The following is a 16510-nucleotide window of genomic DNA, read 5'->3' as shown; positions in this document are numbered from 1 at the left end:
TAAGTTTTGGGGGAGTCAAAAGTTATACTCGGATTTTCAACTGTATGGGGACTCAGACCCCCAACCCTTGCTTTGTTCAAGGGTTAACTGTAGAGATGTAACATAGTTAAGATTCTTTTGATGGAACTTTACATTCTTCTCAGTTTTTCTCTATTATAAACAGTGGTACGGTAAGATGTTTCTAGATGCTTCTTTGTACCCATGTGTGAATGTTTCTTTACACATTTATATTGCATTTATGCACTTATTATCACATTAACCATGTATAATAAAGAAAACCACCTGTATACCTGTAAGTGACCCCAAAATATAACTGGGTTCCTTGGATATCTGTAATTTTTATTTTAAGGGTTCCTACCAAACTGCTACCTAAAACAGTTATATCCATCTGTACTCTTCTCACCACTGTGTGACTACTCATTTCTTCACAACCTTGTTAAATATATTGGAAGATCTTTTGTTCAGCCACTTGTCTTAATTTGGGAGGGCTGCCTTCCACAGAAATATATAGTTTTAACATAGTCACACCTACTAATCTTTTTTTTTTTAATGGCTTTTAAATTCTCCATCTTACTTGAGAATTCTATACAAAGATTATAGGCATTTTTTGTGCTTTTCCTAAGACTTCCATAGCTTAAAAAAAACAGTTTAGACCTTTGACCCACTTGAAATGTATTCTCATGAAGGATATAAAGGAGGAATACAAAAACTTTTCTCAAATGGATAGCCCACTAGCCATTATGATACTATAATAATCACCGACATTTACTGAGCAATACTTAAATTGTCATGTACTATTTGATTTCATCCCATCTTATAAGACTTGTTTTGAGGATTAGACAACACATTTTATTTTATTTTTTCTTAGACAACACATTTTAAAGAGGTAGCAAGGAAGGCACCAAATGGTTATACTGTGCCCAATTCATACAGATAGTAAGTGGTGGAATCAGGAGTCTAACCCCACTAAGAATTACTCCACACTATTTGGCCTTTCAATAAAATTTCCTTGTTCCAGATTTGAAATACCACCTTGATAATACACCAACTCATCATAAATATATCAGTTTATGGACTTTCAATTCTATTTCAATGTTTTATTTCTCTATTCTTCACTACCTTGTGATCATTTAAAATATCTAATCTGATCTTATTATTCACCTTACTTAAAATTTTAGTAAGTTCCTGCTGACTTCACAATCAAGTCCAAACCCTTTACCATGTCATATAAGGTTCCCTCCCAGTTACCTCCCTCCCCTGGAGTCTCAGATGCAGGATAGATCTCTTTTCCCCATGTTCTAGTTAGAAAAACCATATGGTAGTGTCTGCACAGGCCAAGCAATCATTCCATGTAACATCCAAGTCTCCATACTTTTGTTCATATGTTTATGCCTCTTTTCTTTGTTCATATACTGGGCAAGCACTTATTCACTTTTAAAGATTAACTCAAACATAACTACCTCTAGCCTTACCTCCCTCCCCATTCCAACCAAGTAGAAAGAAATCATTCTTTTTCCATATACGGGTCTCTCCACTCATACCTTTAACTTGGTGCCATTATATGACTATATTTATTCACATACATGTTTCTCTTTCCTCTATTATAATACGAATGTTCTCAGGGAAGGACCATATCTCATTAAGTACCAAAGATAACTATAATAAATATATGTTGAGTAGATCGATATAAAACCACCACCACCAAATTATATGAGCAATCATCTGATTTATACAAAAATGCAACAATATTTAAAATGATACAAAATATCAATTTCAAAACAATACCAAAAAGTGAGTGTATTTAACCATACTAAGCTCATAACAGGAAGAGGGTAAGAAGAATAATTTATGCTATAGCATGTTGCTAATATGAACCGGCAACAGAAAAAGTTGGTAAAGGAAGGCAGAGGAACTCTATCTTTTAAGAATTAGAACCGAGGGGCTCCATAATCATCCGGCATCCGTTCAATGTTGTACCTAATCAGGACAAAAAATTAACACTGGTAAGAAAGATGGGTCCAGAACCCACCTAAAAACCCATCCTTTACTGACTGCAACACTTTCACCTCCCCACTATGAATCTTTTCTGTCAGTGGGAACATTTTAAAGGGATAGCGTAATGAGTGAGTTTTAGCAAAAAGCTGACTTTAATATATTATCTTTAGTCTTCAAAATCAAAAGTTAACAAGTAAAGGAGCCAGCGCTAAGTCCAGGTAAGCCCAGCTCCTCCCAGCCCATATTCTTCCCACAATACTGTGTTCTTCCCAGGTTGAAAAGCGAGACAGTAAGAGACTGAGCACTAACATGGGAACATCCAAGCAAGATAAAGAACTGTTTTTGTTTTTTAATAAGCTTTTAATTTCCCAGATGAGGTGCTGATCACATATACTAGGCTTTCAAAAAAAAAAGGTATTTCTGGCCAAAAAGATTAGTGTAATTCAAATTACTGCTTTGTATTTAAAGCTACACATCTCTATTTCTTCTGGTAATCTTACTGTAGCAATAGGAATGTCTGCCTCATCCCCAAATCCTAGTTTTATCTTTTGCCCTTGTTCTTATTACTTTGTCTCACTTTTTCAAATTTAACTATGTATGCATTTGATACAACAATTGCTTTCAGATCTTCGTATAACTGAACTCATTTTTAATTGATATCAGCTATCTATTTAATTGATATCAGCTGTCTATACTTTTAATGGCTTCCCCCAAGAGACAGTTCTCACCTATGGTTAGAAATGTACATGATGGGAACTCCAGGAATCTTCCGGATCCTTCGTTTAAGGTCTCGGTCAACTGTGGCCACAATGTAACACTTGTGCTGTAAAAGAGGCCAATGAGTGTTCACACATTGAGTCTACCTGACACTGAGTAATGGTACACTGGCTAATCTAGAGAATTACTCATTTTCACAGTAAATAGCAAAGGAAAGGTTACAACAATTTGTTGAGTACCTACTATGATCAAGGAGCTCATATTTACAAAACATATAACAAGTTGCCTAGGGGAAATGTAGTTCTAAGACTCTTGATGGGGAGAAGGTAGAGAAAGTATTTAAAGCAGCAAATTGTTTTTTGTCTCATAAGTGGAAGGTACTTTCATATTTAGGGCAGGCAATTTCTTGATTTAGAGTAGTACCCCAAAAGACTCAATGCAAAGGCTGAGTAAATGTCTTAGATCGGAGGGCCCAGCTTTTGCCTTTCCTGCAATCTCTGAGCTTGGGCCTACTCTGAGACCTCCTAGTGGTGGAGGCAGGCCACTTCCTCGGCCAGGACATCATCAGAATGTAACTCTAGAACAAGTCTGAGCCTAGCAGTTGTGAAAGCATTTAGCTGCCAGCTGTATTAGATTTTACTTTCATCATACCCCAATCTCCCAATCAATTCTGAAAGAGTTGTAGCCTGGTGACAGCTGTGCTGTGGGAAGTTAAGGTAAATGCTGTCTCCACCCATGGGATGGGGTTGGCTAAAGGGATGGCAGTGTGGTCACCAGGTGAAGACGGTTATCCCCAGCGGAGGAGGGTCCAGGAAGGGCAGCCAATAGCAGAAGTTCTTGTCCTGCTTGACAAGGAGGCCAGAGCAGAAGAATCAAAAACCTAGTTACTCCAGGGTACTTGTAAGACAGCATCCTGGGACACTCAGATGTAACTGAGAAACACTCTTGCTTAGGCATGGTGGAAAGAAACAAAATTCCTGCATGGGGAATAACAGAAATGGATGATTTCTGACTCAGGGAGGTGAAACTGATATTATATGTACACTCGCTCAAAGTATTTTATAGGGATGGGTTGTGGAATAAAGAATCAGTAAGGGCCCCAAATCACATACAAATAAATGCAGGTGCTGAGACTTGAACCCCGTGTCTCCTCCCCAAGCCTGTGATTTTCCTATTACAGTTACAGTATACATTTCCAATCCACTCTTTCAAGTTAGTGAGGGCACCTACGCTTCCTGTGAAGCACAAAGTGAACATTTAAAAACTGGTGATACCTGAGTTACTCTCTGCACTAAGCAGTCATCTGCATAGGTTCCTTTGTGTGTGCATGGTAATCGTTCAAATCTTGGATCCTTGGCAATCCTAAAGGGTTACAAAAGTGGATTAACGACGACAGCCAGGCAACCAGGTAACTTTCTGACTCTTGATCTGTAAAATAAGAGTGACTTGATCTACGTGGGGACTCTAAGGCGCCCCTTGCCTCCCGCACCCTATCTTCTGACTGGAAAGACAACTGAGGGAGAGGCTGCTGTGCCTTAGGTCACGTAATCTTCAGAGAACTCTGAATTAATTATGTTTCCATTTTACAAATGAGGAAGCAGATTCAGAGAGATTAACTAATTTGTTCAAAGTACACAGGTAGAAAAAGCTGGGATTCAAACCAAACAATTCTAACCTAGCCATTTCACTTTCAGAAGCTGTCTTACACAAATCTGCAAGAGTATAGGCACAAGGACGGCCACTACAGAATACTTTATAATAGTGAAAAACTGCAGATCATCTGATTATCCATCAGCAACATAAAAAAAGTTAAATACATTCTGATGCCCCACCCTGTTTAAAAAAAATGAGGTAGGGCTGTCTGTACCAACACAGAAGGTTTGTTGAATAAACTCAAAAAAAAATTCAAACCATTGCATAAAGAAAGTCATTGAACAACATACATGTATGATTCAATTAAGAAAATACAAATTTCTGGGGCTCCTGGGTGGCTCAGTGGGTTGAGCCTCTGCCTTCGGCTCAGGTCACGACCTCAGGATCCTGGGATGGAGCCCCACATGGCATTGGGATGTCTGCTCAGCACGGAGCCTGCTCTGCCCCCAACCCCCTCCCCTCTCTGCCTACTTGTGATCGCTCTGTCAAATAAATAATTTTTTTTAAAAAAGAAAATACAAATTTCTTTCCTTGTCTTTATCTACACTTGCATTTGCTTAGAAAAAAGGTCTAAAAAAATACACTAATGCTTCTCAGTTGTCACCATTAGGGTGGAAGAATGGACAAAGTGTGAATATGCAGGGGGACTTTAACTTTTTATCATATGTACATGTTTATATTGGTTGCCATAAACAAATCAAACATGTTATTTCCATGCAATTTTGAAAAAAGAAAAATCCCAAGTCTGTGATTCCCAGAACCATGTTCTTCCTACTATGTAATGATGAGTCACAAACTGAATAAAACTACAAGGCAGCACATAGGTACCAAGTGCAAGAAAAATGCTCCACATTGCAGTAGTTCAGAGCTAAGTCACTGTGAATTTGGTACACTTAAAAAAAAAAATTACATGGATGTGAAATAAAATGAAGATGGAAGAATATTCCATGGGCAGCCACATTCGAAACAGGGCACCAACCATCTATAAATTGGATCATTGGTGTTCAGGGAAGAGCAAGCACCTCTTTCTGGTCGGGAGAGAGTGTCTGTGCAGAGGAGAGTGAAACAGGGCTGGGAAGACAAAACTTTCTGCAGTGATATTGCCAAATTTTTGCTCTCCAAAGTGACCGTCCACTTTACATCCGTATCTGTCAAATATGAGAATTCCCACTGGTCCCCCGTCTCAACTATCCACGGCATTGTTAAGTAGACTTTTCAATTCTTGCCAATCTGCTGCATATGAAATGATATCTCCTTGTGAATTTAAGGATTTCGTCTTTTCCTCATAGATTTGTAGTTTTTTATATATTTTGAAACTAAGCACTTTGTTGATTATATGCATTACTAGTATCTTCTCACTATCTGTGACTTACTGTTTTGCTTTGTTTGTGCTACCTTTTGTTATAAAGTAGTATTCAACTTCTCTTTTTTTTTAAGATTTTATTTATTTATTTGACGGACAGTGTGAGAGACCACAAGGAGAGGGAGGGGCAGAGAGAGAGGGAGAAGCAGCCTCTCTGCAAATAAGCAGAGAGCCCGAGGCAGGGCTCGATTTCAGGACCTGAGCCCAAGGCAGATGCTTAACCGACTGAGCCACCCAGGTGCCCCAGTATTCAACAGCAATATAATCAGATCAGTTAGTTTTCTATTATGGCTTGGACTCCTTCAGAAAGCCCTGCCCACTCCAAAATCATGAAAATAGTCTCTGTATTTTCTATAAAAGTCTAGATACTTAATTTACCTGGAAATGATTTTTGTGAAAGAGGGAAATCCAATTTTGTTTCTTTCCATAGTGACTATATATATATATATATATATTTAAAGATTTTATTTATTTGACAGAGAGAGAGATCACAGGTAGGCAAAGAGGCAGGCAGAGAGAGAGGGAGAAGCAGGTTCCCCGCTGAGCAGAGAGCCTGATGCAGGGCTCAATCCCAGGACCCCGAGACCACGACATGAGCTGAAGGCAGAGGCCTAACCCACTGAGCCACCCAGGTGCATATATATATATATTTTTTTTTTCCATTTTATTTTATTTTATTTCTTTTCAGTGTTCCAGCATTCACTGTTTATGTACCACACTCAGTGCTCCATGCAATACGTGCCCTCCACAATATCCACCACCAGGCTCACCCAACCCCCCACCCCTCTCCATTCCAAAAGATAATATTTTAATAATTTATCACTTTCCCTTTCAGCTAAACAGTGCTACCATTCTTATATACTGGGTTTCCATTTTTCTTTTTTTCCATTTTTCTTTGCCTTAAAAAAAAAAACTAGCTTTATTACATATAAATGAAATATAATAAAATTCACTGACAATACATGCAAAATTTGATGCGTTTTGACAAATTCAGATATCCATGTCACCTATCTCCACAATTGAGATATAAAACATCTCTGTCACTACAAAAAGTTCCCTGTGTCCCTTTGCAGTTAATCCACTTTTCCCACACTCAGCTTCAGCTAACCACAGTATTCTATTAGCACAGTTTTGTCTTTTCTGGAATTTTATGTAAACGGAATCACACTTCTGGAAGGTTGGAAATGTTTATGTCATGACTATGAGGGTGGTTCCATAACTGTACAAATTTGCCCAATCCATCAAATTGTATCATTAAACTTGGTGAATTTTATAGCATATAATGTACACCTTTAAAAGGTGACACACTCAGAGATGCACAAATTCACTGCTACATCTTGGACCTTGATTGAATGTTTTACCCATGCATGATTTTGTAATATTATCCACTGATCATTTGGAAAATGCCAACTCATTGAATTATACAAATCTTCCAAAGTATTAACACATTTCATTACAGAATTACCAAAAAAAAATCATACTCAGTATCTTCACTGGTCTCAACAGTAAGGTCTTTTAGTATTGGGAATGTGATAAGCTTGTGATTTTTCAAAACTCTAATTTTCACTTCAAAGCTTGAATTTTATCATTGGCAGCTAATACAGTGAAGATTTCCCCTGAAGTAACAGATGCACTGCATTAATTTTTGAGAAACTATCTATCTGCAAATTTAGTCTGAAAAATCAGTGTTTGTCAGTTACTCTTCACATAAAAATGACATTCCATGAAAAAGCAGCTGGTCTGGCTCACAACTCAAACAAGCACACAAATGCTTTTCACTGAGGCAACCTTCACTCTTGGGATGTGGCATAAGTGTTTTAGGTGTATTTTACACTTCATCACAAGGAAAACCGATGTCTACTCTAAGGTTGAGATTTAACAAAGTCAACAAATTTTATTACTTCATCAAGGATATTCTTAAGGGAGTCTGAGATTTTTTTGTTTTAAATATTTTATTTTTTTAAGTAATCTCTGAACCCAATTTAGGGCTCAAATTTATAATCCTGAGATCAAAAGTTGTATGCTCTACCGACTGAGCCAGCCAGGCACCCCTGTGCTGTTTTTATTGTTTTTAACTGCTAGTGAGGGGCAGTGAAGAATACAAAGTCTACCAGCATTATTTGGGTCCACTATCTTGACTGGTACTAAGGCACCAGTACTTCTGCCCTCAGTACAAATGTCAGCACAGTGAAGAGACAACGTCTTCATATTATTATGAAAATAGTTTTGTTAGGCTCCCTGCACAAAGGTGTCTGGGACTTCTAGGGGTCCATGGACCATACTTTGGGAACCTCTAGTTTTAATTCAAGTGAACCTTCTAGAGTAAGCTCAAAACTCAAAATGTGACTCCTTTAAGTATGAGATTCTAAAAGATATCTAGATAGCTAATAAAAAGACACTTTCTAATTGAAAATCCAGAGGAACTTAAAAGGAGGCCTACAAGACCAATAGGACTAACTAACTTCATTCAAAAAACTGCAGCTTAGGGATGCCTAAGTTAAGTGTCTGACTTCGTCAGTCAGTCAGTTAAGTGTCTGACTTCGGCTCAGGTCCTGATTTGGGGCTCCTGGGATAGACCCCCGCAGCCTGACCAGCTTCCTGCTCAAGGGGGAGCCTGCTTCTCTCTCTTCCTCTGCCCACGGCACCCCTGCACCCCAGCTCATGCTCTTTCTCTCTCTCAAATAAAATCTTTAAATTCTTTAACCTTCAAATGTTTGCTTTCTTTCTTTTTTAAAAATATTTTATTTATTTATTTGACACAGAGAGTGAGTGAGAGAGGGAATACAAGCTGGGGGAGTGGGAGAGGGAGAAGCAGGCACCGAGCAGGGAGTCTGATGTGGCTCGATCCCAGGACCCTGGTATCATGACCTGAGCCGAAGGCAGATGCTTATCGACTGAGGCACCCAGGCGCCCCAAATGTTTGCTTTCTTGATCATAAATAGTTAACTAGTTTTGTATGGTTTTTATTTGAAGTAGTTATCCAAGAAATCTTCCGACAGCAAACAGATGAAGGAGGATCTCAAGAATCTTGAGTATACCAATCTAGACCAGCTCCTTCCTACCTTAGAGCCACTCGATACTTCTGCCCCAGTTTCTCAATTTCAGCCATTACACAGTCAGTTATACAAGGGATACCTGCCAGGAAAAAAATACATATTGATAACAGAACCTGTAAAGAAACTGGTTTTACTCTCTGAATTATACCCCATTCAGAGTCTTTAAAAGACCCATGAGGCTTCTGGAATGACAGCAGAATAACACACTGAAATGAACAGTAAGAACAAGAGGTGAATAAAATCCCTATTGATGAGGAAAGTAGAGAACTGAACCATCCCAGTTCCACACTACAGATTCATAAAGTGTCATGAATGTGCCTGGGGGAAAAAATTAAGCTAGATCCCTGTCATCCTTTCTACATTAAAATAAATTCTAGATGGAAAAAAATTTAAATATGAGCCCAAAGAAACCAAACAATTAATCAGAAAATGTAAATTCAATTCCATAAAAATAGAAAACTTCTGTTTGACAGCTATGGAAGTCATATTAAAATAAAAATAAACTAGGAAAAGTACTTCTACACCTTCATCAAAGGGCAAATTTCTTTAATATACAAAGAACTTGTTATGTTATGTGCTTGTTATGTTATGTGCTATTTGCCAGCCACTGGGCCAAGCACTTTAGGAGGATATCTCACTTCCTATTCCGAATAATTCCTATCAGGTAGCATTGTTATTATTATTATCCCCATTTTACAGATCAGGAACCTAAGGCACAAAGAAGTTAAGTAGAAGCAAATGGTGAAGCCAAGACTTGAATAGAGACTGTCAGGATATAGACTGGATTCTTTTTTTTCTTTTCTTAAGAGCAATACTTAATCCTAGCACATCGCTAGTTACCTCTTTCTCCTTATGTGTTGAGATTTATATTTTTAATTTTAATTTTCTTAACATATAATGAATTATTTGTCCCAGGGGTACAGGTCTGTGAATCATCAGTCTTACACAATTCATAGCACTCACCATAGCACTTACCCTCCCCAATGTCCATCTCCCAGCCGCCCCATCCTTCCCATCCCCCCTCCCCTCCAGCAACCCTCAGTTTGTTTATAGACTGGATTCTTAACCACCATGCTACATTTCAGTTAATATTCAGGTCATAGAGGAAGACATACAATGGTCAACAAACATAAGGGTGCTCAATCTCACTCCTAGTTAAAGAGCTATAAACTGAAACAAGATTTCATTTTCTACCTATTACAGTGGCAAAGATTAAACAAGGAAAATACCCAATATTGAGGAAACAGGTATTCTCACTCTAAGTTAGTAAGTGTAAAAATATGTATTAGTATTTTAGGGCAATTTTGCAATATGTTAAAGTAAGAAAATATACGTACCCCTTGAAATTGCAATACAGTTTCCTAGAAATGTATCCTACAGAACTACTCCACCCTAACAGAGACATAGTTACACTGATATCCACTACAGCCTTATTTATAGTAAGGTAAAAATTGCAAGTAATCCAAGTATCAAATAGAATATTAATTTTTTAAAAATTATATAAGTACTATGAAAACTTAAAAAAATAAAATCCACTATATATACTGACACAGCAAAATGTTCAAGATATATTTTGTTCAAGGGGCACCTGGGTGGTTCAGTTGGTTGAGTGTCTGCCTTCCGCTCAGGTCATGATCCCAAGGTCCTGGGATCAAGCCCTGCACTGGGTTGGGGGCAGTCTCTGTTCAGCAGGAGTCTGCCTCTCCCTATTCCTCTGCCTTCTCCCGACCACTTGAGCGTGCACATGCTCTCTCTCTAATAAGTAAATACCCCTTAAAAAATTTATTTGTTATTTGTTCAATGTAAAAGTAAGAAAAACATGGTTGAGTTATCTAGCCATACAATGGAATGTTATTTGGTAATCTAAAGAAATGATGTATTGATACAGGCTTTAACATTTAGTCTTGAAAACATGTTAAATGTAAGAGGACAAAATATTTTATGATCTCATTTTAATGAAATGTCCAAAATAGGTAAATCTATAGAGACATATGGCAAGTTAGTGGTTGTCTAGGGAGGGAAAGAGGAAAGGCTGGGGATGATGGTTAAAGGGTTCAGAGTTTCTTTCTGGGTAGTAAAATATGCTAAAATTGATTTTGAATACACTAAAAGCCATGGAATCATACACTTTAAATGGTATGTGAATTTATGTCTCCAAGTTGCTTAAAAAGGCACAAAGACAAATTGTAAATAATCTAGGATCCATTTTCATTAATAAAATAAACAAAATTAACTTATAATTCACAGAGATTTTATATTACATTTTAGAGGGATACCTAGATGGCTCAGTTGGTTAAGCATCTGACCCTTGATTTCAGCTCAGGCCTTGATCTAAGGGCCATGAGCTCAGGTCCCACACTGGGCTCCACACTGGGTGTGGAGCCTATTAAGTAAAAAAAAAAAAAAAAACCTAAAAAATAAAAATAAAAACTGTCCCTCCCTGAGGAAAGGCGTTCTAGGGGCCTTTAATGTTTTTATGCTAGATTTTTTTCCACAAGTACAGAAATATTTTTGAATGTGCACAAAGTTAAATTCTAAACTAAAGTACAATATCGAGAAGAAGAAACAGTTGTAAAATGGAGGTACGAAATCAGTAAGATCAAACAGTCATGGAGTCAGAGGGCAATATGCAACTTAAGAGGGTCAATTTCAGAACCACGTAGCAGTAAACCAACCAAGGGCTTGCATGTGGAGCAGGAAAGTAGGCCCAGGAAGAGGACTATCAAGGAAGGGAAGGTAACAGGGAAGAACCCTCATGGGCAGAAAAGAAAGATGATAGAAAGCTAACTGTCCTCCCTTGTTGGATTATCAGGGAGGAATGGGACCAGGAGCTGTGAAAAGGTCAAAGGGGCATCTTCAAAGGAAGAGGAAGATAAAGGTCTTCCTTCAGGTATAAAGACAAGTGAGGAAAAATTAAATAGCTACAGCTTAAAAACAGTCAAGGAATCTCCTAGGTAACTGAATTTGTACCGTACTTGAATATTTCTTCAACCTTTCCTTTGAGGTATTATGTTATATAGAAGACTGCAGAAAGTGGTATTTTCCTTAAAAAGTTTTTATTTTATTATTACTGTTATTTATTTATTTATTTTTAGAGAGGCAGAGACGGGTGGAGAGGCAGAGGAAGAGGGTGAATCTTAAGCAGGTTCCAAGTCCAGCACAGAGCCCAATACTGGGTTCGATCCCACAACCCTGAGATCATGACCTAACCCAAAATCAAGAGTCGGATGCTGAACTGACTGAGCCACCAGTCAGTTTGAGGTATCCCAATAAGTTTGTTTCTAAAAAAGGCACAGTGAGAGCATTCGGCTGTACACATTATAGCTATATTCCCAAGGTATCCATATCCAGAGAAAGCACTCCTCTCAGATGAGAGTTTTCCTAAATGGTCACCATTTAGATAACAGTGATGGACCTATAGAGTCAAGGAAACAATTTGCCTTCAAAGGGCCATGCCTGAACCTCCATCCGTTTCATTTATAAGTAGGTCACGACATTTCTAGATAAGCAGCTAGCACACTTTATTTATAGTCATAAAAAACACCATGGGAATACTAAAGTCTACCACATGTACTGTCTTCCCTCATCCAAGGCCACTCTAGTCCACTCACTGGAAGGGAGGGTCCCCATTTCAGGTTATTCTTTATTTTTTTAATTAATTAATTTTTAAAAAATATCTTTTCAGCGTAACAGTATTGTTTTTGCACCTCACCCAATGCTCCATGCAATACATGCCCTCCTTAATACCCACCACCTGGCTCCCCAACCTCCCCCTCTCCCCTCCACCCCTTCAAAACCCTCGGGTGTTTTTCTTTATTATTCCAACAAACTTAAACCAATTAAAGTATTACACATCCACAGCTTAAAAAGAAATATGGCAAAGTCTGTGTGAAAAAAATCCTTTCCCACCCCACCAATTCAGATCCTCAGAGACCACTATTTTACTTCATTAGCTGTTTTTCTCATTTGATGGTTACCTTCATATCTTGATATAATAAATTTATGCACTTTTGTATTTATTAATTTTATGGCATTTAAAGAACTTAGATCTCTTACTCATCACATTTCTTACCACATCTTCCCAACTTGTTATTTTCAATCAATCAATAAACAACATTTACGTTATTACCACTCTATAAATGTTCATTATATAACATCCTTTAAAAATTAAAGGACATGCAAATTTTTCCTTCAATTTATTCTTTATGGCAAAGTATAAGTTTAGTTTTCATTTGTACCTTTAAAAAAAGGTAAAAAAATACAAATGTAAATATATTAAAAAATATAAATGTAAATCCCTGACAAAATGCAATAACAGATCTCACTATGAGGAAGTGATTTCCTTCTACATGGCCTAGATTTTCTTCTTTTTCTTACTCATGGTAGTGAAGGAAGATTAGTTGAGGGAGGGGACACCCAAACACAAGGGAAAGCTACTAATGGTAAACTCACATCTAGGTATAAATAACCTACTTCTGGTCCTTTATGGTGCAAATAAATACCACACTGAATAAACTTAGGAGTCATGAAACAGCATCACTTCTAGTTCTGTGACCACAAATGGCAAAATATCTTATTTAGCTTTTCCACAAAGGAAGGGAATGGAGACTGTTTCCTCCTTGATGTAAAAGAATTCTGAAAAACGTAATAAATTTTCATTTACCCAGAATTTTAAAATCCGAAATTCTAAAACAAAAAATTCCCATCCCATGTTGCAAATTGATGTCCGTAACATCGTAACATCAAAGCAGTCTAAGTATGTTCTGATTGTGACGTTTAATTATTTCCAGTCAAGTTTGCATTATATTTCAACTCACTGAAAATGGTCATTGCTACAGTGAGCAAATTAAATGACCAGAAATCCAAAAACCTAAGACCCCACTCCCCTCTTTTCATGTATTTGGATAATTATAATTATTCTTTATAAATGATATGAAATGTAAAATTATGATACTTACACTTGGCATAAAGACAGTCCATCATTGACTGTACTAAGTCAAGTTTGGCTTTAATGGAAAAGTTGATAAAGTTGGTATCAACCAGGATGTGGTAAGGTGGGCCCAGCTGTGTGTTATATTGGAAGAATAAGCAGGAAGGATGTTGGGGGCTGAAGGAAGAAGACACAAAACACCAAGTAATGTCTACATTGATACTTTGATATCAACAATACAAATGAAGTCTCTGCTTTAAACTGTTTGCTATAAATTAAGCTCCTTTTCCTTATTTATTGGAAATAAATTCTAATAAATCCTGTGACGACATATACATTACCAATTTAGGGCAAAATGAGATAACAAAGAAAATATGATGGTGTTTCATAAAATTAAGTGTATTTTTTAAATAAGAATGACCTTGAAATTTTGTCCTTACTACTTTTGATGATACATTCTTTCATCAATGCTGGTGTGTTAAACAATGATATTTCTTTTGAAAGATCATGGCAAAGGGAAAAAAATAAGTAATTCTAGATCTAATCCCCAAGATTTTAGGGGAAATTTCACTACTCCATTAAATCCAAAAACTTCCAACTACTAGAATGGATACACGTTCACCAATACCACTTTCATTTGCATAGTTGTGCCAGACTTACAGATGGCTTATAGAACAGCTCAGGGAAAGCCTGGATTTCTAAGAATTCTATGGTTCTAAAATGTCAGGTTTCTAGGTTTAAAGGAAAACTTAAAATTTTTGATTACTCACACTTCTCTTTCCTTGAGTGCACTGGGATCTTTCTTTTCTTTTTTTTTAGGTTTTAATCTATCCTTTTCTTTACTAGAAAAAAAGAAAGTAAATTAAATGCAAGAGAGAAGGAAAAACTCATTGTAGTTTTAACCTCATTCAACATTTAAAGTTTCTTTTTTCTTTTTCTTTTTTTTTGCTTACAAAGGAAATCTTATTTTGTGATTTCTTCATGTTAATACCCACACCCATTTTCTAAGCATAAATAATTGTGTGGAACTGTGTGGGAAGTAGGCTGAAAGTAACTAATCAGTTAAGCATAATGAAATTTAAAAATCTCTAGCCAATAATCCATAAAACTTGTTAAAGGGGGGGGACACCAGGGCTGCTCAGTCAGTTGAGCTTCTGTCTTCCGCTCAGGTCATGATCTCAGGGTCCTGGGATCAAGTCCCACATCGCGGGCTCCCTGCTTAGGTGGGAGTCTGCTTCTCCCACTGCATGACACTCCCCTGCTTGTGCTCTGTCTCTCTCTGACAAATAAATAAATAAAATCTAAAAAAATTGTTAATGGGTAAATAAATGTTAGTTATACTATCATTTCTTTGTCAGAAGCTCTTCATATCAAGGATCAAAATCCATTTCAATGCAGTGGAGAAACAGGCTAACATTTATCTTCTGAAGACTCCAGTATTCCAATAGTAGGGAGCAAATATGCCTCTTATAAAAGACTAAAACGTAAAAACATGTACACAAAATTTAACACTTAACTGGAAAAAAACATTATCAAAGAGGCAAATTCCCTAAAAATTACATAATACATACATACTAAAGGCTGAGACTACAATTTAGGAACTGAAGAGCATTTCTTTGTTCTAAGGTTATTAAATACAATGAAGACCAGTCTTTCTCTTCTCTCTTTCCTTTCCTTCCTTTCTAAAGTAAGCTCTAGGTCCAAGGTGGGGCTTGCACTCACCATCCTAGATCAACATCCCCGTGATCTACTGAGTCAGCCAAGTGCCCCTAGACCACTTCTTATTTCATAACTTTGTCTATTCTTCACTGAATCAAGGAAGCTTACAAGAGGGAGTATCATTTCACTCTCCTACAGTGGTTTGGATTCTTGTAAGATTTATAAAATGGAGACATCTAGGTGTTTTCCCATTCTTTCTTTTAGAAATATTTTAAGTGACAAATGCTGGGAACACAAGGCAAACATGGTCTCTGACCTCACCGTTTTTCAACAGTCTTAACAAATTTTTCCCCACTGGGTAATATAAGAAAGGTAATGGCAAGAACACAAAGATATCCAACCTACCAACTTCAAGGGGGCTTAAATGTGAAATGATAGATAAAATACATAAAAACGGTGGAAGAGAGCGAACACTTCAGAAATGTTCAATTCCCACCCCCTTCCCCAGTGTAATCGCTCAGCATCTAAGTGGCTATTACACACTTGCCTACTATCCTATGCTATACAAAACCAAGACACAATAACTTTAAACGTAAACGTAAACACAAAATAAAGACAAAACTCTTATTACTTCTGTCCTCCTAACTCTTTTATCTTCGGGAATAGATTTATTCCAGATACTCACAGCCTCTGATCTCGGAGACTAAGCATTCGCTTCATAGTCGCATACTTCCTTGCTTTCTTTTGCTTCCCCTTGAAACAGAAATTTTAGAGTTAAAAGAATTAGAAATACATAGTATCTTCTTGAGTTCTTTCTCTTGTTTTGTCCACTCCCTTCCCTTCTTCCCTCAAATACCCACCATCTCTTATCCTCTGTGCCCCAATCTGGTCCTCCTCTCCCCACTCGCTACAGCATAGCAGGCACCTTTAGGAGCCAGTTTAAGAACTACAATCAGAATGAAAATAATTAAGAGCAATACAGAGGAAATTTGGCTAACGGCTGACTGGCTCGACCTCTCCCAAAACGTGGTCTAACAAAATCACTTCACCAACCCTCCCCTCACCATGTTCACGTCGCACTCTTGTTTCTTCCGGAATCACCATCGCGCGACACTTTTGCGTCATCCAAATGGTGCT

The 16510-nt window shown here is 37.4% G+C and overlaps 1 protein-coding gene across 2 annotated transcripts; it reads right to left on the bottom strand.

Moving 5' to 3' along the window:
• Positions 1 to 1709: 1709 nt before the first annotated feature.
• FCF1 (FCF1 rRNA-processing protein) lies at positions 1710 to 16503 on the bottom strand. Of its 2 annotated transcripts, XM_044230455.1 has the most exons (9): positions 16438 to 16467; positions 16234 to 16319; positions 16059 to 16126; positions 14485 to 14556; positions 13743 to 13891; positions 8791 to 8863; positions 3987 to 4074; positions 2724 to 2818; positions 1710 to 1977 (listed from the first exon to the last, which is right to left on the bottom strand). In XM_044230455.1, the coding sequence occupies exons 2-9, from the start codon at positions 16234 to 16236 to the stop codon at positions 1929 to 1931; spliced, it is 597 nt and encodes a 198-aa protein (XP_044086390.1). In that variant the 5' UTR covers positions 16237 to 16319; positions 16438 to 16467; the 3' UTR covers positions 1710 to 1928. The 2 variants fall into 2 exon arrangements, with proteins under 2 accessions (XP_044086390.1, XP_044086389.1); XM_044230454.1 differs by lacking the exon at positions 16234 to 16319 and having other exon boundaries at positions 16438 to 16503.
• Positions 16504 to 16510: the final 7 nt, after the last annotated feature.

Source organism: Neovison vison, chromosome 13, assembly GCF_020171115.1.
Source record: "Neovison vison isolate M4711 chromosome 13, ASM_NN_V1, whole genome shotgun sequence".
NCBI classification, from domain to species: Eukaryota; Metazoa; Chordata; class Mammalia; order Carnivora; family Mustelidae; genus Neogale; species Neogale vison.
This window is presented reverse-complemented; position numbering and strand designations above follow the sequence as displayed.